The sequence below is a fragment of the Microtus pennsylvanicus genome, chromosome 6 (genome assembly GCF_037038515.1).
Source record: "Microtus pennsylvanicus isolate mMicPen1 chromosome 6, mMicPen1.hap1, whole genome shotgun sequence".
NCBI lineage: Eukaryota > Metazoa > Chordata > Mammalia > Rodentia > Cricetidae > Microtus > Microtus pennsylvanicus.
In genome coordinates this window covers 100,406,372-100,433,108 of record NC_134584.1, presented here as the reverse complement: position 1 = coordinate 100,433,108, position 26,737 = coordinate 100,406,372, and the positions used below count along the sequence as shown (strand labels likewise).

Here is a 26,737-nt window from a genome sequence, read left to right as displayed (position 1 = left end):
AGCTTCCCCAAGATCCACTCTTTTTGTTTGTTTGTTTGTTTTGTTTTGTTTTTTTAATAAGAATTGAGTAAACACTATAAAGATTGTTTAGAATACACATATGTAATCTGTCTTGTTCAAGTAGTAAAGATAACGATCGCAAAGGATCTTACAATTCAGGAATCAGACAATACCTATTCTATTATATTGCACATAGCTTGGTAGGTTACAGGCAGAGGCTTTTCTCTGTTGGTGAGCTCTTGTACGAACTTGGTGCTGAATTACTGAGAATGAAATTAATTGAATGTATCAGTGTGTCTTTGAACAATATTAATATGGAATTTGCTTAAGAAAAATAGATAATAGATTAATATCGTTTGTAAGGTTTGCCTGGAAAATCACCTTTGGTCTTGTGTTCATATTGTGTGCAAATGTACAATTCTACATGTTTTTTGGGAGAACAAATAATAGGACCAAACAAAAAGTGATGATCTCATAGATAATTGACATTTTTTAAATCAAAGCAAGTTATTTGGGTAGCAATTCATCTCAGGTGCTTCTGATTTCTCTCATATTCTATGCTCACCTCTACCAATTACATTTTCAACATGGTGGGCACAATGTCTGCTTCATTTAAGTAGTAGCACATTTAAATTGGCTATTTTAAAGCAAATCTCATGGTGGTCCTTGGTAAAATTTTTTTGTCATCTCTATGGATGTTCCAGTATTAAACAAATTCATCTATGATTTCTAGTTTCTTACAATCTTCAGGTGTTTACTCACTACACAAAGGCAGAAAAACCAATCTGCTGATGACAGGTTTCTAATACCGTGGCATTTAACATTTTATTTTCTGGAACCTTCACAGTAAAGACCTGGATATTGTTTATTTCCAATTTCTCTAAGAGGTTGGTATCCTCAAATGCAGTTTTTATTACTCTTTCCAGATCTGCTGATATTTATAAAAGCTTTAAAATTCCCACTCAAGCAAAATGAAAAGTGATCCCTGAAACAGTTTTCACTTTGGTGCATCAGATATGCCTATGTCCCTTTTAGAATATTGGGTAACACTGGTCTTTATACTTGATGACACAGATCCTGAAATAGGATAAATCTACCTTTTTTTTCTGAGTATGAAGGGATCTTTAAAAGGTACATGGAGTATCTGGGTAGGAAAGAGCATGCTGTTTTAGTGCAGGGGGAAAACCAGTAAAGTCAACAACACCAGAGCAGTGTCACTGAATGCCCATGGACACTGGATTTTGTGGTTCCTGTATTCTTCCATGGCATCCCAAAGGTTCATTGGTTCAAAATGTGGCTAACGTTATTTTATAATATGTGATTTTGTTTTCCTATGTGAATATGGTAAACTGTATAATGTCATATTAAGGTACAGGATTCTCTGTTGGATATTGTTTTTGCCATTGTTTGCTACTTATTTTTATTTTGTATGTTTATGTGTTTGTGCATGTATGTACAAGAACCTGTTTATTATGTACATGTAGAGATTAGAGGCTGGTGCCAAATATCTTCCTCAACTGCTATTTGTATATGTCTTTGTCTCTGTGTCTTTCTGTCTCTCTGTCTCTCTGACTGTCTCTCTCTCTCCCTTTGTGTGTGTGTGTGTGTGTGTGTACCTGTCTGTGCATGCACATTTTTCTGCACAACAGGACAGAAGGAGGTCTAAGGAGAACATGTTGGTACCAGTTCTCTCATTTCTCTATGTAGTTTCCAGATATTAAGCTCAAATCGGCAGGCCTGGCAACACATGCCTTTACTTGTTGAGCCATATCATAGGGACCATCAATCTTAATTTTTTCAGACAGGGTTTTTCACTGAACTTGGAGTTCACCGACTTGCCAAAACTATCTGGCCAGAACCCCAGATCTTCCTGTCTTTTCTGTCCAATGACTAGCTCTGGGCCCTTGCAGTCCTGTACCAGCTTTGTGTGGAGGATCCAGTCTCAGTTCCTAACACTTTGACATCAAGTACTTTGCAAAACAAGTTATCTTTCCATCCCTGGATATCTTTGTAATCATTTAAAAAAAATCATATACTTTTATCCACCAAAGACCTTGGCCACTTCTTTTTCTTTCTCATTTATGGGGATAGCAGCTGAGAAAGAAAAGTTTCTGTCTTGCTCTTTCTTATTTATTCTTGTCCTTGCTTTTTTAATAAAACATTTTTAAGAACTCTCTTCACCTATCTTTTAGACAAGTTTTGTTAAAAGGGGACGAAAATACTGCAGAAAATACATTAAACTTGATTGTACTTCTCAAATTTCAGATGAGAATCCTTGAACAAGCCACTTTATCTCTAAAAATCCTCCTTGTTTGTACAATAGGAGGAGTTCCATATCGATTCCTGTCCCATAGCAGTAAATTATACATAGATTTAGAAAAGAGTCAGTTCTGTTCATTACATAGAGATACCTTAAACTTGAGGAATAAAAGAACAGAGTGTTATTTTGGTTAGTTGGTTAGAGTTCTGTGAGACATTTGAAAATAATTATCTGATAGGCTCATGGTACCTCCATAGACAAGGCGAGAATCTTTCCCCTTCTCTCCTATCTTCCATTGCTGGAGGCATTCCATGGCTTAGAGTCAAATCATACCATCTCTGCCTCAGGCATTTTATTTTATTTTTGTTGCTTATTTTTCTCTATGTCAAATTTCAATCTTCCTCACTCTTTCAAAGACATGCATTAAAGGACTTAAGTCCCATTGAGTAATGCCACATGAGCTCCAATTTCAAGATTTTATGTCAGTGAACTACAAAAACTCTTTTCCAAGTCAGAACACATTCCTAGGGTCTGTGGATTAGGGGCTTGCATGATTGTGTGGGGAATCAGCAATAATAGCACTAAATTAATGTTCTACCACTCACCACAATGAGGACATGAAGAAGACTTACTTGTTCATGGACGCTATAAAGTAGTCCCACACCAGCTTCGAATTGAGTATAATGAAGGGTTCTTTATTTAGAGGTAGTCTTACAGATCACAGTGCTCTGCACAGCTGGGGAACAGAAACCTAATCCAGCAACAGCAGAGAGAGTACCTGAACTTTAAGGCTGCATTTACAGTGTAAGAGACCACTCCCAAGTGGGCTTAAAGGCTACCGACTGATGGAGTTTCCATAGCAAAAACTGAAACCAGGAAAATAAAGATAGCAAGCACCATCTTTTGTGGACATCATATCACCAAACACTATTCTCATATGATGTAAAAACACTTCATATTAACACTTAGTAATAGGGAATCTATTTTTTTTTTTAGAAAGAAATCTTTAAAACCTGCTTGCGTTTCTGTGACCTACTATCTATACATTTCCATTGCCAAATGACAACTTGCTAGATATTTATAGAGCCTTGGAGCTGGAGGAACTGTGATGCAGAAAGAGCTCCAAGTGTGTTTTCCTATGTTAAAAAAGTGCTAATTCATTCAATGTGTAATTGTAGACTGTTGACTAAACATTACACTTGGTGTTAATCTAGGAGATTCTACAAAGATCCCAGATGATGTTCTCTTTTGAAAGCCAGTCAGATCAATGTTTTATGACTGGATGTCTTTTATTATTAAAGATGATAATATTTGATAATGAGTCAGCAGGTAGCCATTGAGATGATAGATTGCAGGTGGCAGAATGGATGGTTTAAAAGAAAAGACATGGAAAGACAGCACAAAGTTAGACAATAGTCTAATTGCACATCTTATAAAACACAGCTATTTGTGGAAGATGATATACACAAATGCATTTAACAAACTTTGTAAAAGGTTATAATGGTACAAGAGAAGACTGGCTTTACTAAAAATTTATTTTTTGTGAACTTATTACTATGAAACAATATCCACATGGACTTTGTTTGAAGTCTGAAAATGCGTATAAGGTATAGATGACACAGTTTCTTGAGAACCTTAAGTGTTAGAAACCATGTTTGTGCACCCTTCCACTATGCAGTTGCTCTTGCTTTCCCCAGTGTTGATAAATAAACTACAATTATAACACAGTGATAAAAATGTAATCAAAACTCTCGCACATACTTCCTAAACTCCATGCCAATTTTAATTTGAGTTGACCTTATGACTGCTTTCATTCCTCTTGACTTGACCAACAGAATTTGAATTAAATTTGCAAGTCAAGTATTCAAAAAAAAACCTCACAGTATCTACTGATTATCTCTTCAACTATTTACTTTGTAATAAATAGTTGCCTGGCAAGAGCCTTCTTTAATTCTGGCTCTTTTATTACTTTTTTTCTTACTTGCATATAAAAGACAAAGAAAGAAGTTTTAACTCCATGGTTTTATATGAATGAAACCTGAACCAAATCATAGTTTGGTATTAGGATCACCATATATGAACTTCACTGAAGCCATTAGAGAAATAGGCTCTGCTTGCTGTTGTGTTATCTAAAATTACAGACTGTGTACAAAATATTGGCAGAAATAATAATGGACACTTTTACTGAAAATGCAAGGGACCATCTAGAAGATATCAAGCGACAAAAGAGGAAGGAATAAAGAAAGGAAGGAGAGAGGGAGAGATATAAAGGGAGGGGAGGAGAGGGGGGAAGTTAGTTAAAATTTTGAGATAAACTGTACATAATTTTTACATAATTATGTAGAAAAGCAAGAAAAAAATTGAAAAATACCCAGATATACATTGTTTTTCTCCTCAAATGAGATTTCATTTTTATAGCATGAATTTTTGGATGATTACAACAGGGTCTTAGTCTGCTCTTGAAACAATAAATATACTGCAAACTGATGGGTTCAGCAATAGAAATTAATTTCTTAGAGACAAGAAGACAAAATTAGACTACAGTGAAGGTTTCATTTTGAGGCCTCTTCTCTCGACACATAGGGAAATACTACCTACAGGTTTCCCTGATAGTTGTTCTGTGTGAGTACAGAAAGCAGGGAATAGAGACTACCAGCTCTTCAGCCTCTCTTTTTTCAGATCACTTATCCTGGATGAGCACCTCATCAAATATTGTGGTTCCATCAGTCTCTGCATCTCCACATACAGGAACAGTGTTGGTTTCAATGCAGGAATCTGAGAGACACAAGTTCAATAATGCCACAACAAATGTAGCTATTACTAAAGTGAAAAAAAAATGAGAATATTACCTTCTGTGGAAAATATCCTTTGGATTCCAAATTTTGAGTGATAAAATATTATCAATAATCATGGGGAAAATACTTTGTGACTGTTAAACATAGGCTCCTGACTAAATGGAGGACAAAGGTTTCCATTTTAACAAGGAAAGGGAAATCCATGGAATACTGATTTTACATGATGGCTTTTTCAGTACTTAGGCTGGATCTTCGCTGAGATCTCTTGCTTGCACCTATACTTTCTTAGCATATTGCTCACTTTCAATGATATAAAGCACTCTCAAAGAAAGATTTATAAGCTGTCAGTCTGTCAAATTTCCATATGCAGTCATAGGCTATATATGCTTCCCAATAGTTTGAAATTGAACTATGTCTTTGATTTATTTTAGCCACATATAACTTCCTTCTTATCAAGCCATATGAAGAGAAATGAATGAGAATATAACTTATGATTGCTTAGTCATTTATTTATCTAACAAATATTTGCTGAACACTCATTATGCATTTAAATTGGCTATTTGTTGCTTGGAGGTTTCATTTATTTCATATCTGCAATGTCTATCAAATCTCTATTACTCTATCATTTTTTTATAATAGTGTTCTGATGAAAATGCAAAATATATTATTGGAGATCCAGCCACTAAATTTTCTATAGACATTTGGAAAAAATTGTTCAAAAAGAAATAATATTTAAATATTAAGGGAATAATATTTAGACAAAAAATAAAACAAAAGTTATTCACTGTTTAAACCATGGATCAGGAGAAGTAAGAAAACTACCTGTCAAAATAATAACATGAAAGCTTTAGTAAAGGAAGAAATTTGGGTCAAAGCATGGAAGGAGAGGTGGAGTGTAGAAAATGAAGGAGGGTCATGATGGCCCAGAGAGACGGAGACTGGGAAAAGTCTTGGACATGCAAGTCACATAGGCGAAAACAAATCTCTATGCTACTATAGAAGCAGAAATATAAAAGCTCAGTTTTTTCATTTATATCCATATCTTTATCAAGAGAATGTTACTAATATAACAAGAGAGATATATACGGTGTATAAATGTATAGCTATAAAATTATAAAATTAAAAATTAATGTAGAAAATGTACATGTGGATAAAGTTCTATATTTATATTAATATGTCTATATCCATATGTATAAATATGCCTGAATATATTTTCAGAGGTGCTATAACATCCATTTCTATTAATATAATATCACAAATTTTTCACTAACAGAAATTCTCTGATGGGCAGACTTATTGATATTCCTACAAAATGTTTCATTTCTTTACTATTTGGAAATAGACTTTAGTTTTAATTAATCAGATATTAAATGAGTTAAAGCTAAAGTGATTGCAAATAAAATGGGCTGAACAAGGGGACTGATGTCATGATAAATCATGGAAAAGAAAATTATGAATACTGAAGCTAAAATACTTTCTTGATTTGTTTCTAGAATTTGAAATAGTATTTATACAAAGACATGGCTAGTTTATGCTGTCCAAAACACCTAAAGTCTATGTATTTGAAAATAACTAATATTTATCTTGTCCTTATAATTTATTCATGGTATACACCCGTCTTTCTAGACTAAGGTAGGCAGAACACAATACTTATACCATTTTATTATTAATTTATTTTAAGCATGTCTGTTCCTATTCATCCACGTTTATTCTCTATTAAACTATTTTCTTCATTAATCAATTCTAAATAAAAATGGCATAAAAAGAAGCAAGATTTTAAAAATATCGTCCTTGGCATCATGTTCATAGAGTACTGCAAAACAATAAACAACTGAAAACCCCTTATTGAAAAAAATATGTGTAATGTAAATATTGACTACATCACTAATTGAAAGCATCAGAGAGCCAAGGAGTGTGAAGCTCACATGCACTTTCTAAGCTAGTTGCCATCCAGTTGGGTATTAGCTCCACATAGAAAAATCTATATCCTAAATAGATAAGAGTCAAAATATCTCTATTTTTTAAATAATGCTATTGTCAAATATTTAATTTCAAAAATGTAAGAAAAGGAAAGAGATCATGTGGTGCATGCACATGAATTCCAGTTATTGTGTCTTATGTCTTATGCATTTTCTAGTTTATAATATATCCCTGATTCCTCTAATACATCAGTGCCAAGAATAGTCTAACATTTATATTACTCCAAATAATTAGATAAATGCCAAAAATACTGTAAATGGCAACAGAAGTCAAAAGAGAGCAGACTAAGAAGAAGAAACCACAAGATTATACAATATTAAAATGCAAGCAATGCAAAGCTTTCCAGTAATTCCATAGTCAATTGAAGCCAACTTAAAACAAATGCATAGTCCTGTGTCAAGACCTTCCTTTATTATTAGAAAAATAAAACAAGACATAAGGGAAACTAAAGAGAAAGAGGAACATGAATACATCAAATGTATAAAGAAACAACAGGAAAACATCTTCCATAAATAACACCAGCCATTTACTCATCTCTTCAAATCAGGTCTTTCCTTTAAAATCAGAACAAGATTCACGGGCCAATGCAATATCGTCTACTCACAATACTCTTGGGAATATGGCTGATATAAGATAAATAAAAATTAATTTGAACCAATACTACTTGAAAATGAATGAAACCTTGTCATTAAGACAACATATGACTAGGCATCAATTGCCAAAATGTGATAAGATTTGATTTTCTCCTCAATATTTCATTAATTTACTCTCCATTTCTTGAATTTTTTTATACTTTTTACCATTCCTGTAGTAATATGGGTGCAGCGGCGGGGCTGCGTCCCCCAACACCCCAGCCACCAGCTCGGCTAGCTTATGCCCCGAAATAATTACACACAAACTGTATTCATTTAATCACTGCTTTGCCCTTAGCTCTAGCCCTTACTGGCTAATTCTGATATCCCTATCAACCCATCTCTAACAATCTGTGAGCACCGGTCTTACCGGGAAGATTCTAGCCTAAGTCCATCCTGGGTCGGAGCTTCATAGTGTGCGTCTTCCCTGGAGCAGGTAGCATGGTGTCTCTCTGAAGTGTCTGCTCCGGAGAGAAGAGCTGTGGAGTCTGACCTCACTTCCTCTTCCTCCCAGCATTCTGTTCTGTTTACTCCACCCACCTAAGGGTGGGCCTATCCAATGGGCCTAGCAGTTTCTTTATTGCTTAGCCAATGAAATCAACAGATTGATATATGACACTCCCACATCACATTCTAAGATGACTTTGCTCTTCTTTTCTGATGTCTAGGTGTGAAAAAAATATTATTTTGAGATATTTATCATTTCTTGATATAGTCAAGCAGAGTTTTACTTTCACACATGTTTGAGTTTTAGCCTATGCATTTTTCTTTGTTGAATATTTACCTATACATACATACATATACTGATGTATCATATATTCTAACTCTCTAATACTTTTTCCTTGACCATCTGGATATTGAACTCCGTACTATTTAATTTCCACAAATATTCAAACCTTAATTACTTTCTTAATGATTTCTAATTCCATATAGTGAGATCATACCTTGGAGTGGCTGAAGTACCTTCGCTGTGTCGTTTCTATCATGTCACAATTACTTTGTGCTTTAGAGAATTTGTAATGCTGAATGTGCCCAATACACTTGAGTAAAATATTTATTCTTCAGTTGTTAAGTGGATTGCTCTGTGTACTTCTGGTGTGAAAAATTTGACATTTTACCATTGCTAAAGTTTTCTCTATTAATGAAAGAAGAATATTGTAGTATTTCACTCTAGTTTTGTATTTTTAAATGTGATATATACAACTTATTAAATATATATATATATATATATATATATTATTTGATGTAATTCTTTCAACAGAGTTAAGACATACAAGCAAAAATTATGTGCTTGCACTGTCTTTTAAAAATACATGATAGGGCCGGGCGGTGGTGGCGCACACCTTTAATCCCAGCACTCGGGAGGCAGAGGCAGGCGGATCTCTGTGAGTTCGAGACCAGCCTGGTCTACAAGAGCTAGTTCCAGGACAGGCTCCAAAACCACAGAGAAACCCTGTCTCGAAAAACCACAAAATAAATAAATAAATAAATAAATAAAAATACATTATAATCTTCACTGATCTTCCTTATTTTTAACCTCCATTTGAATTACCATTTGCAATTTTTGATTTTAGTATATAGAATACTTTTTTCAGTAATTACTGGTAACAAATTTAATTCTTTTGATATGTGATAATAGCTCAGTCTCTGTCTGTTTCTATCCCTCTGTTTTTCCCTGTTGGTCTCTCTCTTGTCTGTTTCTCTCTCTATCTCTCTGTCACTGTCAACTCTCTCTCACATACACACAAACACATATACGCACACGTGTGAAAGCAGACACACATACAAAACAGATTTTGGAGATAGCTTAGCTAAATTACATGCAATTACTAGTTTATTAGCTTAATAATTTATTATGTGTATGACAATTCTGCTATTAATGGCTAAATAGTTTCTTTCCATATCACCATACGGAGTTTTCCGTCACTTTCAAGTTTTATATGAGTTTCAAGTTTTATGAGTTTTCCATCACTTTCAAGATTTTGTCACTTTCCAAGTTTGAATATGATGTGTTTATTTCTTTCTTTATTTTTAAATATATATGTTTTTTTAACTTACTTCTTTCCTTCAGAACTATCTAGTGAGTCTTACAATGTCATATCCTTTTATAATTTTTGTAAGTATCCAGGGGCTCTGCCTGCTTCTATACTACAAAAGATTGTCTAGTAAAAGTTATATTTCTTAAAATTAAAAGAAAAGTGCTTAAGATTGTTGAAAATAAAAGCAATTGACAAAGTAGTTACATTTTATACAACTGCAATAGTTTATTGACAATATGATTTTACAATATAACTACATTTATAAATATTTACTATGGCAATAATATGCATTATAAAACAGAAATAATAAAACAAGATAAAGATAGGGTGTTGCTTGAATCTAACATGGTTTATTAACATATGATATAATAATTAAAATAAATCATGATTTGGTAAGGACAAATAGCCTTAAAGTTATCAAAGCTCTCCAAATTCCTCTATATAAGATCTATCTCAGTTTTCATACATTTTTACCAAAGTTATTAAAAGAATTCTCATGGAGACTGGCAATCTGCATCTATATTTGTCAGAGAACAGCAAACAGACAATAATAGCTCAGTTTCATACAGAAGCACATGGTAGAAAAGAAATAACAAAGTTTAGTGTAATACTTTCATATTAATAAAGGATGCCAGTAAATCAAGATTGAAAATGATAAAAAAGGTTTAAATAAAATAGATATTCCTGAAGTGCTGTGAGTCCAGTGTATTTGATTTGTGAGAGACTAATCAGTATCAATATGAAAAGGAGAACTTAGACAATAATTTATTTCTAGGAAATCAATTATCTGTGTGGAAAAGTGAAAATTCCAAATTATACTATAAAATGAAAGGGGAATAATACCCAAAGCAACCTTAATTAATTAAAGTGTGTGTGTGTGTGTGCGTAAAATACCAAACATTAAGGAGAATTATAATATTGAAGTTAATAAATTTAATAAAATAAAAGCTCAATGTAAGTTTATAAAAATTCCCACAGGAACATTTCTAAATTGTTATTTTATACTTAGATATATTCCATAGCGATTATTTAACTTAGTTAGCTGAAAATCAACTTAAGTATGTCAATAATACATGCAAAACCTTTTTTAAAAAATAGAATAATTTGCTATATTGCCTAGGGCTTGGAGGTAAAACCCAGGGAACAAAACTCCTGTACTTCCCTTATGCAATAATTTCATGCATCTAGAAAGGACAACAGAAATGCAAATTCTAGAGTTAGTGCAGAAATACAAGTGGCAGTGAATATTAGATTCTCCCTGGCTTTGCAGAGCAACGAGTCATGGCTTTGGTCTGCAAGTATTATTTCTGCTGCAGCTTCAATTATCCCTGTAGATACATTAAAGGAGACCATGTAGTAATACTTTCTCATAGAAATAATGTCAGCCACCAAAAGACAATCACCAAGAGACAAAGCCTCATTACAATTTTATTAATTTTGTATGATGAAAAACAATTCGTATCTCAAGTTATGAACTACCGGACATGAAGCCATCTGACAAATATTTCCTGTACTAATTCATGGCGCTTCGACTTGTCATGCACTTTCTGAAATTTCAAGACAACCATAGATTCTGCATCTGTGTTAAGAAAATGAGGTCCTGCTTTTAACTGACTGGTATTTCCTTCTAGGTCATGGAAAAAAGATTACTGGATCATTTGGTATATCACTACTTAACTCTATTAGAAAACCTTTTTGCTGTGCAAATTGCTATATAATGAGGCACGACCAAAAGAAATTTAGAAAAAAAAATTTATTAACTCAGAGTGCCTTTTCTGTTTGACTACTTACTACTAAAGCATTATAGGCCTGCTTATATCTTTAACAAAATAAAATTACACATAATTATGCATCTATTTTGGAGAATAATTTCCATTTTTCTATGAAATTCTAATAGAGGTTATTATATGGTAGGATTCGACATAATAAAGCCATTTGAATAAAATCGTCATCCATTTATTTGACTGTTTTAGAAATCAGTAGGACACTCATGACCAGAAATTGGACAGCGTTGGAATCATAGACAATATCATTTAGTGAAATAATGAATTAACCAAGCATTCTGCTGTCTGTGAGTTTGTCAATATTGGAAAATTTCCCGATTGAAATAGTGATTTTGTCCAAATAATATTAACACAGCAACTAAAGTTTCTTTATTTTGACTGGAATACGATTGTGAGACAATCACATTCTCATTTTGAATACTGATGTGTCTTTTATTGATTAAAATAAAAGAACAGACAAAATGTAAATAATGTGACTATCATTCTCCTGATGATGAGGAACAATTAAAGTGCCCATTGCTAGGGTGAAATAATGACTCTACGAACAGTATGGAACTAGTAACTTCTCGCAAACTAATTTTACTTCAAGCTGAAATCACAACATCACATAATACTTAAATGATTACAGTTACAGCTTCACATGGCCAATGCCAATCTTCATATAACTAACGCAAAATGGAATTCCTGCTTTTACTTTCAATTTCCTTGCCTATATAAAAACGTACATAAAGAACTCTACAGAAGTTTAATATTTATGGTTCAGCTTCTTCAACTGACAGAAATATGGCTTTTATTATCTCAAGATAAATGCTTCAGGGCATCCTGGCTTTTGTCTAGGTAGCATGCTATTCAATAAAGTTAGCTTTGTGTGTTCATATTTCTATCCAATCTGTCTTTCAATACAGTGTCTCGAGTAGACCTTTTCAATATAGCAATGTTCTACCTAATTAACTTCCATAATTTCATTATAAACTTATGTACATATCTATGGGAGATAGTTTAACATGGGCCTCCTGAAAAACTCCTTGAAGATTGTTTTAATAAAATATGCTTTCCATTTACAAAAAAATTATCAGCTCTTACTATCTCACCACTGCGGTCCATTCATACACTATGTTTTGCTGTGGATATTTTGGTTTGTGTCAATTGGTAAAGTTGAAAGAGGTAAAGGAGAGACTGTGATTGGCCCTTTTGTAGTTTGAAGTAGTTGAAAGGTTCACGGGATCTGTAGCCCAGAAAAACAAATACTATTTTGGCATATGTTTTGAAATGATGCAAGTAACTGTCACTTCCACTTTTTTTCTAGATAACTCCCTGAGCATTTTGGCAAAGCATAATGGATTCAGCCGGCAGAAGCAAGAAGTCTACCTTTTACCTATAGTGATCAGTGACAGTGGGAATCCCCCTCTGAGCAGCACCAGTACCTTGACTATCCGGGTCTGTGGCTGTAGCAATGATGGTGTGGTCCAATCATGCAATGTTGAAGCTTATGTCCTTCCTATTGGACTCAGTATGGGAGCCTTAATTGCCATACTAGCATGCATCCTTTTGCTGCTAGGTGGGTATCGCCTTCATAGCTTAAAGTCATTACTGGCTATAAATAAAGTTATCAACCTCTGGGATGTAGTTAACATTCTTTAGGGAAAGAAGAACTCTCAAAGTCGGAAGCTATTATATGAGAAAGAGTAGTGAAAACTTGGCCTTGTTTGACAGGAGTGTTAGTGCCCCTTTAAACCCATCACAAGCATGGCGATAGGATTGGGAATTGTGTTCCCTACACTCATCCTAACACCAGTTAAATCACAGGCTGCAAATGACTTTATTACAGGAGGCAGTTCTCCTTTATCCACAATATCATTGAATATAAGCGATGCATGGATTGGGAAATTGAATCATTAGATCTCATAGTTCAGTGAGATACAAAGATATATATATATATATATATATATATATATATATATTCAAAAATATGCTCTCATTCAAACATCATTCTATTTTATAGATATTTTCATTGATGTAAGTTAAAATTACAAAAAACGAATACAAACTGAGAGAAAAGGTGTATTACCTTTCCGTTAAAAATTTTCAATATGGAAGTAAGAATAAGCCTTATAACAGTGAAATCATTCCTATTAGCCAGCACTTGGGAGAAAGTGGAGATTCTGGGGTTCCAGGCTATCTTGGGTCACATGTTAAGACTCTGTGGCCCAGTAACACATAATCTGTACCTTTATTTCTAGAAAAAAATACCAAAGGGAATATCTTTATCTTGAAAAATAAACTGTCTTAACGATTGTGTCAGTTCATGATTTGTTTGGCTGGTCAACTACTTTGGTAATACTCCTTTCTCTTGTGCTACATTGGAACAACCTTTCTAGATAGGAGATTGCCAATTGTCATTGAATATAAGACATTATCTGTCTAGAATAATACATTGTGTGAAAGTAACGCATCATTTAATTAGAGAATATCTTATGTATTATAATATCATCGTGGCCATAACTCAGTGATTGAGTGCTTTAAAGTATGTAGAACACCCTGGTTTTCATTACTGCTATCAGCAGCAATACCACCATAAAAAGAATTTTTCAAATACCATACATACTACATATAAGAAACACGAGCAGAAACCAAGACTAGAGAATAGTTCACACAATATACTAACATGTTACTCATGCTGCGAATGTTATTTTTTATATTGCTTAGCTTGATTTGGTATTAAAGATTTTGGCAGTCTGGGTGTGAGCATAGCTGACTAGTTCAGCACTAGCCTCAAGGCCTAGGATTGAAAAGGTTGTAAACAGGAGCTTTTTAACAAGCTCTTCTCCCCCATCATCTATTCTGCTTTGATTGTGGCAGGAAATGCTTTTTAACTGATTGTGATTTGGTATTTTTTTTTTCTTACAGTCATTGTGGTCCTGTTTGTTACCCTGAGGCGGCATAAAAATGAGCCATTAATTATCAAAGACGATGAAGATGTTCGAGAAAACATCATCCGCTACGATGATGAAGGAGGCGGGGAGGAGGATACAGAGGCTTTTGACATTGCAACTTTGCAAAATCCAGATGGAATTAATGGATTTTTACCCCGTAAGGATATTAAACCAGATTTGCAGTTTATGCCAAGGCAAGGGCTTGCTCCAGTTCCAAATGGTGTTGATGTCGATGAATTTATAAATGTAAGGCTGCATGAGGCAGATAATGACCCCACGGCCCCACCATATGACTCCATTCAGATATATGGCTATGAAGGCCGAGGGTCTGTGGCTGGCTCCCTCAGCTCCTTGGAGTCCACCACATCAGACTCAGACCAGAATTTTGACTACCTCAGTGACTGGGGTCCCCGCTTTAAGAGACTGGGCGAACTCTACTCTGTTGGTGAAAGTGACAAAGAAACTTGACAGTGGATTATATAAACAATCAATGGAACTGAGCATTCTGTAATATTCTAGGGTCACTCCCCTTAGATACAACAAATGTGGCTATTTGTTTTAGAGGCAAGTTTAGCACCAATCATCTATAAACTCAACCACATTTTAATGTTGAACCAAAAAATAATAAAAATAAAAAGTATATGTTAGGAGGTTATAAATCTTGTGGAGTGTGAATTAAGTATGTGGAGTGTCTAGAAGTCTTTGAATATTTGACATTTAACTGACTGCCTCAGTCAGAGATTGGGATCCTAGTTAACCATTAGAGAATTGTTTAAGAGGAAAAAAAAAAACAAAATTAAAAGGTGCTTTATTAGAAAAAAAATGGACCTGCAAGGATTCTGCTGCTGATATGTGTCTTCTGCAAGGATTTTTATGAGTGCAAATGGTGTTTTTCCCCTTCACTAATAAGGATCCCGTCACAAATGATAAAGCAATACTTTGGTCCGCTGTACGTTAAGACTGTGTGGAGTTTGGGGAGGCCTCCTAGATTATATGGTACGGTGACCACACGTTGTACATAAATGTTGGCCCCACGCACCAGAGACTGAATAGCATCTTTAAATATTGTGTCGAGCCTTAAAATATTCACATGTTCGTAATCCATTCCAGGGTGGGGAATGCCAACTGAAAGGTGGGAGGAGAGAAATGCCATTCAAACAGGCTGTGTCTAGAAGCAGGAATCCTGGTTCCCTCCACTTCATCTTCTTCCACAAGGACACAGAGATAAACTCTATTCCACAGTGGACCACATCAGAGACAGATGGTTTTATTGCTAGCGTGTGAATTTATTTGTTTAATCCTCAAAATAAATATTTTATTGATGTCCAATAATGCTTTTATTTATTAAGGTTGGTAATCTATAGATTAAGGGATTATATGGGGAGAACGAAATTATATCCATTAATAATCCTTTAGATTGTTTTATATTAATATCTATACAATGAATGTTTAATACATGTACATTTTGATGAGCTAAGTATGGCAGGCAATATTATCAAGGGGAGAGGTAATAGTCTCTTTAGAGTAGAAAGTGACATTGTGATTGATAATAACAGGAACAGCATTTCCCAGAGAAACTTTTGGACTGTTTTCTATTTTCTTCATAATCCTAGTATTTGGTGTTTTTACTACAAGCACAAACATCTGAAAGTATATTGATTCCTGTGAATACTTAAACTCTAGACTTTTAGATACTTCCATAATACCCCACCCAATAAAAATGCTTCAAGTTGTCCTCCCCCAACGAATTTAAAGCAGGAACTGATTTGTACATAATTTTACTGCTTATGTTTTCTTACACTTCTGTCCCTGGTCATGGTGATGCACAGAATGTGTTAGACTACAAAAACCAAGCAGCGCTAGAAGGTGTGAGCATATTTAGTTTGTAATGCAAACCTGCCATGTAGGAGTAGAAAATGTATGATACAACTCAAGTATTACATGCAGATCATTTTACTTTTATACTTTGCTTTAATGCAATATTGTTTATTTACTTCATGTGTTGTATTCAGAGAAACTCCTGTATTGTTTCCTACTTTGTGAAATATATTTTTATAAATACCTTTGTTGTCATCATTTTTTCCAGCTACATGAAGATCACTTGACAAAACTGTTGACTCTAACTAAAATTCCAAATTGTGCGATCAACTCACAGTGTGGGGGCACTTTTAGTTTTAAGAGTATTTTAATAAAAAACAGAGACGAGAAATGGATTGCTATTGATCCCATAGCAAGAAAAATATCAGAGACATAAAAATAAATGTTGACCTAAAAAACAGTCAAGTATATTTTTGGGGTCGCTGGAGGTAGAGCCTAGAGTGGAGTTAGCAAAAAAAAAGGGGGGTGTAAAAGAACAAGAAGGCAATTGTGCATAGAAAAAGGCTACAAGTCCAAACTGTGAAGAAATGAAGGGACTGAAGAACAGGATTTGGAGAGAGAACACAGATTACATTGCAGATCTGAAAGCCACTCTTTTCTAGATCCTTAGAGGATCCATTAGAACAAGATCTGTGGGCTATTGTCATCTGCTACTTCAGTACCTAGTCTGGGCTAAGGAAAACATGGATTGATCTTGGAGATGGAGCCGTTTCTGGAAGCTGTCTCTATCATGACAGAAACAAACTGACTAAATATTCAACTAAAGTTTAATAGTTTTCCAAGGGCTTACCATCTCCTCATTGTTCCCTATTGCTTGATCACAATCCTTTTTTATACCTATCCCAGTGGCTACTGAAAACTTTTCATGAAGTCAGAAGGAGTCTACTGTGACTTTTGTATATACCAGATTAGCAAAAGTCAAAAAACTGTTAATATCAGCTATAGTAACAATAAAAAGTCAATTCCATGTGCTCACATTGTAAACTAAGGTGGAATTGCTTTCTGTCTTCTCCTTTCACTTCAAACATATCTCTCATTTTTTTAAGGATACTGTCATGCAGAGGCATATTTAAGTGATATATCACACTATTCTTTAATAGAAATACAAAATCATCATCTTCAGTGTTGGTGGACAATAGAATAAAATTCATCTGATAGTGCTTGTGGGCAGGAGGCAATGTATGCTGAACCAGTTTTCCAAACCTTCCTTTACATTTTAGTTGGTCCAGGAAGACATCATGGAAACATGAATTCCATATTAACATTTCCCTCCACTGCCACCCAGGCATTTTGTGCATCGAAGCCAATCTAAAGTTTTGATATGCTGGATAAAGTGGAGCTATGTATGGTTATTTTTGAATAATATGGTTTTGCTATATGAAATATGCTTTTAGAGTATCCTCCATTTAAATTATATACACAGGTCCACAAGCATACAATTAAACAATAACATTTATTTTAGCAAAAACTTATTAGAATTCCCACATTCAAAATATTACAGTGGAGATCAAAAACATTTTATTGAGATTTAAGGATTCCTTCCTTAACTTTTCAAGCAATGCATTTTAACTTTATGATCATTTCATATTTATGAATTTCTTTTGTGCTAGCAATACTGACACATCAAAAGAATCTTCACACATGTATGTTTATTTTTCAAGTACAATATTACCTCATTTGACACTCTTTTTGTTGTGTCCATGGTCTTTGCGTGTCCTAAGCAGCAGTCTCTTTTACTGATTGCCCAAGAATTCTGTGCCAAATAATATGTTGAAACAAAGTTAGTCTCTCTCTGCTTACTCTACTGCAGGGATCTTGTCTGAGGAACTGAGGTATCCCTGCATGGCTGGAGGCAACACAGGATCAACTCTTGCCTTTACTTTCCCTGTTATGTGATCAAACAACTTTTGAATCTCCATACAAATATATTACCAAATATTAGTAAGCCATTCCTAATAAAATTCTCACAATGAGTATAATCAATATATTTTAAAATGGTTTATGATAATATGGTTGAAGTACGCTATAAATTATATTCATGTGTTACCTTCCCCACACCAAATTGTGCTATGATACAAACTTTACAGTAAAAATGTTTTGTATCAAAAAATTTGGGGTGGTGGTGGCAAGTTTATGAGTGTATATAACGTGAAAGAAAACTTGGATTCATCAGTATCCCCAGTGAGGCAAGAATCCTCAGAAAGAGACAAATAAGTCTTTTGAGAGTTTGCTTAATCATATGCTTAAAGTAAGACAAGTCTCTGCATGAGACTTAGAAATCTCCTAGGAGCAGCCGACTCCACACTGAGACTCCACAGAGAGCTGAGCTATCTGTATTTTGGAGAAGGGAAGCGGGTGCTGAGAGCTAAGTAGCCAATTACGTTTTATAGCCACATAAGGACTGGAGGCAAGTAGTCCTTTGCAACATGTTGTATTATGCGATCGTTGGCTTTGCAGGGAATCTCACGAATGTATAACCTTCTGATTGCCTTTTTGATTGAAAGTTCCATCTGAGATCAAGGCAGTGCAACCAGTAATAAGATTTCAAAAAATCCCATCACTGGCACTGTTGGAAAGGTTGAGCGTGCCTGAAATCCCATCACTGTCAGTCAAAGAGATAAGGTAACAGTGGGCATCACTATAAAAGCTGCATGAATGCACAATTTAAACATGAACATCAACACAGAAAAGAATGGACACATATTTGTATGAATGTCCATATAGACACATAGATACTCATGTGTATGAATGCATACACATAAGCGTAAACACGAAAACACACACACACTTGGGATAAGTTACTTAGGATGATTTATACTAATGTGTTCTCATTTCAATAATAATAAGTTTCCATGTTACAGTCTCACACACAACAAAAAAAAAATGAAATGATGGTTCTTTGTTTTTCTGACTCTAACCTTGAAGTTGAAAGAAATCTGTCTCGGGGTAAAGGATTTAAATGTGAGTTTTGTTTCTTCTGAACATAATAATAGCTCATAAAGCCTGGGATTAGATTTAATGCATCTCACTGAGAAGCTGGATTTGGATGCTTTTGTATCATTGTATTTTTGTGGAGATAACAATTGTAGAATATATTTTGTAGGAAATAATTTTCTCTGTTTACTTTTCTTTGATTCCTACTCAGTTTTCTTTGCTAAACAAAGTCCTTTGCATTGTTGCTCAGATGGCCAAAATGAATAAAATGTTTCCTATCATTGTTGCTCTTGTTTATGACAATTATGATGTTTTCATTGTCCATCATTAAAGGAGATATTTATTTTGATCATTTGCTGTGTAGTTGACACACAATTATTGATCAGAGTATATCCTTATTATTACTGTATCCCATACAACTATTCTGCAAGACTTCCATAATTACAGAACACATACAATTAAATATCCCACTGCTTCTACAAGAAATTTGTCTACTACATTTACTGAACCTGTTCTAGAGCTGTAATTAGGCTACCTAGGAGTTATAAAAAAGTGAAATGTAATGGTATCTTTGAACTTCCTTGCCCACGTATAAATTGAAGCTAATAGAGCACATCAAAACTAATCACACGCATTCTTTGTCTGTGGTTAAATAGCATTTAAATCCGGGCTTTCACAAGACTGACTGAATAGAGTTCCTAGCTTTCCTTAAATGGCCCCAGCTCTAAATATAGTAGGAGCCTTCAAATGGTAAGAAACAAAAAGCAAGTTACCCATTGCTCTATGAAAGGAAGGAACTCAAAATGCAAAACAAGAAGACTTTCTGAGAGCTCGGCTTTCAAAGATGGAAATTAAGCAAAGATTTCAAAGAAGCTATACAGTTTCCACTCACATATTTTTTATAAAGAGCAAATATGAGTATCAATGATACCTTTGAAAGCTCAAGGAAGAATCCAATTGCACAGAGAATACCTTGTGTATGCCTAAATTATGACATGTGCTGTGAGCAACACACACACAAAAAAAAAATTCAGGAATTTATCAAGAGGCTTAGTAACACTAATTTGTAGATCCAATAAGTGCAGGAGACAAAAGCTGAACTCTAGTCTTTTGGATCATTTCTATGACAATGACATTGAACGTACTTAGCACGAATGCTCTTCTTTTAATGTTGGCAGCTTGAGAGGAAGGTACTTCCTGGTGGCATGGGTGCCTGTGAGACTCTCCCTTCCACCTGACTTACCGGACTCAAGTTGATTCACACCTTGAATACAGGTCTAACCTCTACTTACCTATACAAATAGATAATGGATTTCTCTATTGTTATTCACAGATGACAGAAGAGGCTTGCTAAGAGGAATACCAGAGAATGCTGCCTGAAGAAAAGGACTGGGAACAACAGTGACTTCCAGAAACCAAGAGGCCAGAACGTCAAAAGGAAAGGAGAGGTCCTTAAATACACATGTTAGTTCTTTCAGATCTCCTCTGTATATTCAAAGGTCTCTGGGGCTACTTGGATATAAGCAATATTTTAACAATTACTGTCTAAGGTTGAACTCAGCAATTATGAATCATTGGCTGGGACAACTCTCTGTTTCTATTATATGGTTTCCCTCGAATGTGATTGTCTCTAATACTTTTTTTTTACAAGGTTTTCTGTAATTTGACACCTAAATTTTGAGAGCTATGACTTGTTTGTCAAGTTTGATGGTTGGATATGTAGCTCATTGTTAGCAAGTTCATTGTTAGCATTATCAATAATCATTGTTCAAATAAACTTTTAAAATTTCTTCCTAACAAAAGATGTCTTTTCTACCAAACCTGTTCTGGATACAGTGTCTGTGACAGGAAAATCATATATGCTTAACATATTTCAATGCTTCTCAAAGAAATGACATATTGTTGGATAAATTAGTACAGAAGCCAATACATGAAGAAGTATTAAACTTCTTTCTACTGTTGGAGATGGTAGGAATGTTCTGAAAAGAAAGAGAAAGTATTCTACAGCCTGAGAATTCATGCATAATATATTATGCAAGGTGTGCTAAATTGAGTCTTAGGCAAAAATATGCATGTTGTCTCATAGGGCCAGGTTCTGGGGGCCTGAAAATTAATGACCAGTCATCAACTTTTCTCAGTGGACCTTCTGACATCAAGATTCCTATGTGACAAAATTTCTCCTTACCTAGAGAACATAATGTGCTGAGAGAATATTCCATTGTATTAGATGATTATGATAAAATAAGTATGTGTTTGAAAACTTGGTGATATGGATAAGGGAAAATATATCAAATAAGAAAAATAGAAAGTGGTGTATACTACATATTAATAAGAATTAATATGAGTCTTAATATTTGAATTAGATTTCTTTGGAAAATTTTTGAGTTGCCTTGTGTTGTAAAAGCTAAGCATAGCAAGAACAGGAGATAGTGATGACTTAGTGGTTCTCCTATACTAAACCAATTTTAGTTCTAGTAAACAAAGATGCATATTATCATGGGTGAAGAGAAAAATTAACAAGATGCGAAGAGGTGAGCAAAGACCTCATTACTCACCAGGATGAGCATGTCTGGTTCACATTATGTGAAAGATCTGAAGGGCAATGGTATGTTCTGACCTCTGACTTGTGGAGCTTTTGGTAATACCAGGGATCAAACCTAGGGCATCATGCCAGAGAAACATGCACGCTAGCACTGAATGTCAGAGCCAGCCTTGGCTTATAGTTTGAAAATAGCCACTGAGATTCGTGTACAGAAATAAGATTATAAGAGACTGGGATGACAGTGGCACACCCAAATAGGACTGCTCTAGCCCAAGGACCATCTGGGCTTTACTGCAGTGCTAATAGAGTTACAAGAGTAGAATCCAGCTATAAAGTTCGTAGTCATGGTCCAAACACTTGATGAATAAAGTAAGAAAAAGAGAGATTTTTTAATACCAAATGTTTAACCTTGAAAATATACATACAGTTAACAATAATTACACAGACTAAACAGGTTGAACAAGCTGTGCATCATGCGTGTACATCAAAGAAGATATGCTTTCAATAGTCATCCTACCTATCTTAAGGAGTCTAAGTTTTATATTAAAAATAGTGTAGCTAAGTCAGGAGAGGGAAGTAACTACACCTATCTAGTCTTCAACCCCATCAAAGACCTGAGCAGGGAAACAATATCACTTGAGTAAACAGGAAGTACAATCAGAAACTTCCAAAAGGTACAAGAAATGACAGAGACAATTGGCTACCTGGGAAATCACCCAAAGTCTCATTTGCAATGTTTGGGCAACCAACTTTGGCTAAGGTCTAGAGTAACTAACAGACCAGTAACTAATTTTCAGAGGCACAAAAATTTGAAAAAAAAATCATCTTATCCTGTCTTGGTAAGGTTTGACAATCTTTTTGCTTGTATCCTGCTGGTCCAGTCTGGACACTGCACATATTGTCAGTGGTTGAGGCAGGGGAAGTTCTTTGCTTAGAGGCCAGTTTTGTGGGAAGAAAACAAGCTCAAGTAGAGTGTCTTTGGTGCTAAACATTCTCTCAGGAATAGATGGGTGCTGCCAGAAGCAATGTGTCTCATGTCAACAGAATCCGAAGTAATTTAAATGACATATACTACAGTTCTTTGAAGTGTTTGAAAATAGTTGGTCTATCTGAAATATATCTCTGTACATCTAGAAAACCAAACTAACATGACAATAATGTTTGATTATTACAGATGACTATTAATCTGTATTTATTAACTATACATTATATTTTTCAATGAGCTGCACAAGCATAATACATTAAACAAGAGCAGAAATACATATAAACAGTATAGCAAAATCAACCTTGATTTGTGTCAATAAATCAAAGTCTATAACAATGTAATCATTTCTATATATCGTATCGCCCTTATTTATTTATTTATTAGAAATTGACCATTAATCACTTATAACCTACCTATTTAGAATAAAAACAAACACTTATAAAGAATTATTTTGGGAATGTGTGCATAGTTTTCTGAAACCGCTTCCTGCTGTTTGTTTGGCAAAGTATTTTTAGAGGGCCATGGAGTCCTTTTTTTAGGGGGGGAGGGTCTTGTTCCATCAAATCACATTAGCCAAGAAGGAATCCACAAGGTCTCATCTTCTGTAGAAACAAAAGCAGAAGCTCTTTTTCAAAGTAACATATTCTTAGACTCAAATTTTCAAGGTAAAAAAGTTTTTAACAACAAAAAGCAGGGATGTGGCAAGAAAGTAGGATTTTATGCACCCCATCAACTATCCACATATGTCTTGAGGTTTTTATTGCTGTGAAGAGACACCCATGACAATGGAAACTTTTATAAAGGAAAACATTCAATTGGGGTGGCTGCTTCCAATTCAGATATTTAGTCTATTATTATCATGGTGAGAAGCAAGGCAGCATGTAGGCAGACATGGTGCTAGAGATGGAGCTTAAATCTCCACAGGCAACAGGAAGTGGTTTGAGCATATGTAAAACTTGAAAGTCTTCAACAAGGCCATACCTATGCTAAGAAAGCCAGACTAGCTAATAAGGCTACTTACTCTCTATGAGCTTATAGTGGCCAGTTATATTCAAATTACCACAGCATTACTATTAATAAAAAAACCTCATAAGCATCAAAGGAACTGTAACATGCTCTGTCATTTTGTCTAGATTAGGAACTATGGGGTAGTATTCCCATATGTTTTATTAAATACCAATAAATATTGACTATTTAAGTAACTACATAGATTAAGAAAATAATACTTAAAAATGAAGTGATTATATAAAACCAGTATTCTATCCTAATTGTAAAGTTCAAAACTATAATTTATGGGTGAATTGTAATCAGTTCAAGGTGCTAGAGGGAGTGAAAATATGATGGAACATATTCTTTCACTAATTAATTAATTAATTAATTTACTTTGTATTCTGACTGCAGTTTCCCTTCCCTTCTCTCCTCCTAGTTCCCCATTTCTTCCCCTCTGCTAATCCTTCTCTCTAACAAGAAAAGTGTAGCCTTCCTATGGATATAGACAAAATATGGCATATCAATCTATAGCACAACTCAGCACCTCTTCTTGTATTAAAGATTGGCAAGGCAGCCCAGTATGAGAAATAGGCTCCCAAAACCCAGTATTCTTATTCAGTATTTGTTTTTGTAAGACTCCAATACCATCTTCATCTTGTCATTGATTTATACATTTTCATTCCTAAACAGTAATGAAGTATCCTCTGGGATTCATAGATTTCTTAATTGCTTTTTGCAAACAGTGAGGAAAAGCAGGCTTTTACCCATTATCTGTGAACAAGCTGGGAAATCAAGGCATTTTTTTAGTTTGGCTTTTCTTAAACACAGAAGGACTCTTTATATGTAAACACAGTTTCTAATGGAATCAAGCTCACCTTTATTCCTGTACAGGCATTTAGAGAAACGCCTCATTATAACTCTAAAATTCAACCTCAAATTATCTGGTAATGATTCAATGTCCCTTACACTTATGACTTGGGTGATAACTCACAGTGACCTCATGCTCGTCTCTGTGTCTTCGCTTCTTTTTAACTATTGGGAAGAAATGGGCTCTTCTCAACACACCTGGCAAGAAGAAAGAGCTATATGCCTCCGCCAATGATATGAGGAGATAACAGACTATTAACTTCTCATTCATGGGAGAACATTTCAGAAGAGAGGCATGGGAAATTGTTCTCTTCCTTACCACCTGGTGCTGAAAACCTTTATATATGTGTGTATCATAAAAAGTCCAAACGAAAAAAATTTCAGTCTTTCAACATACACCTGGTATAGATTTACTCAGCCAATGTTTTTTCGATACTGCCATCTGCTAGAGATTGTATTGAGTTCTGGGTGAACAGTGGAGATGAAAGTGGCATACTGCTCACCTTCCTGGATTAAGCAGTGTTGAGGGTGCCAACTGTAGTCTAAATAAGCATGCAAAAGATCCTCTCAAACTGCTTATTGTGCGATGTGTCTTGTGGCCGTCAGAATCAAAGGTAACATGAATGAGTTTTCACAAGGTCCTCAGACAAGGATGGTCTAAGTAAAGGCTGCGAACTAACCTTACTACTGCTGTCCTGTGTCATGGCGTGGCACTGCACCCTATTAGTTCACACACATGGAACGTATCTTTTTTTAAGCCATCACCTGGAGAAAGAATGATTCCCCAAATCATATGCAGACAATATAATAAGCTGAGAGTCTGGAAGTGCTCAGAAAAAAAAAAACATTTTAAAGATTTTAAAGAGGAAATAGTAAGGGGGACTTTCTTCACTAAGTTAACTAGAAAATTATGAAGTATAAAAGTGCCATTTAAACTAACATTTAAAGAACAAAAAAAAAAGTTAAGCAGGTCAGTACAGACACAAGAAGCTAGGCCATACAATGGGGTAGTATAGCTCTAAGAGGAAACTAGCTCAAATAATTTTGAAAGCCAAATGTAATAGGGCTGAGGATAGCTTAGAATTGGAAAAGGACAATTTAATATCAAATAAAGTGGAGACATAGTCAGAGGATGTAGCCCAGAGAATGTGTAAAGGAATTGATCAATGGTTGGCATGAGGCCCTCAAACATCTGCAATAAAAAAATAACAATTAGACTATTTGCCTACTTTACTAAAATTGGAAGTAAGAATACTTGTCAAAAATCTTTGCATACCCTATCCACTGTGCTGAAGGTTGTAGTTAATAGTTGTTAACTCTAGTGAGCATTATTCTCCAGCCCTCTCTCGTCTTGGTTCTTTGATTCATGTGCATTTGGCAGAGGCACAGACAAAAAAAGATAGCACAACACAGCAAAACTTAGCAAAATTGTGAGAAATCAGATACTGTAGTCTTGGAGGCTGTATCTGAAGTATTGCATGTGTGCAGTGGTCTGAAGGGGGATGATCTCTGACAGATCTGGCTGCCCAGAGAAGTCCAGGGATCCCTTCTCTGTGTCTCCAGTGTAAAGATTATAGATGCATGGCTAAATCAAAATTTTTACAAGGATTCTGGAGATCAGAGCTCAAATCAGTGTGCTGTCACAGAAATGACTGTTCTCACTGAGTGATTCTACAGCCGTATATCAGCCTGTCTAAGGAGAGGACCCTGGGCAGCCTACCCTTAGACCATTGATCTCCAGTTGTTCCATTATAATCCTCATTTTTACTTTTGCCCTTATCATTTTAGGATGAATTGCTTCATGACATATTTCTATTCCTAGCTTCAAAGATGATAAATTAAAAAAAATAAAACTCAACTATATTTTGCCTAAAACTGGGTATCAAATATCTTTTTTAAAAGTGTAACATGCATCTCCTACAGTGGGCAAAATGTCATATCCTGGTAGTTTAGTGACTACACCGTTTCCAGTTGCTTCAGAAATATTTTATATTTTATTAATATAATGATTGAGTTTACAGTTATCCATAGTATATAATTACATCCATTAATAGTAGCTCCGCAATGTTATATTAATTATAATGAGAATTAATGGGTAGTTATATGTGTTTTCTGCTG

General features: G+C 34.8%; 1 protein-coding gene across 7 annotated transcripts in view; it reads left to right on the top strand.

Moving 5' to 3' along the window:
* Nucleotides 1-21,025, top strand: part of Cdh8 (cadherin 8) — a 349,279-nt gene extending 328,254 nt beyond the window's left edge. For 2 of the 7 annotated variants that reach the window (XM_075977043.1, XM_075977042.1), the window contains exons 11-13: nucleotides 12,797-13,048; nucleotides 14,398-14,580; nucleotides 20,569-21,025. In XM_075977043.1, the coding sequence (XP_075833158.1) occupies nucleotides 12,797-13,048; nucleotides 14,398-14,580; nucleotides 20,569-20,615 (482 nt within the window). In that variant the 3' untranslated portion in view covers nucleotides 20,616-21,025. Of the gene's footprint in view, nucleotides 1-12,796; nucleotides 13,049-14,397; nucleotides 19,522-20,568 lie in introns of those variants that run through there. The other 5 variants (XM_075977040.1, XM_075977039.1, XM_075977044.1 and 2 more) reach the window with 4 other exon arrangements.
* Nucleotides 21,026-26,737: the final 5,712 nt, after the last annotated feature.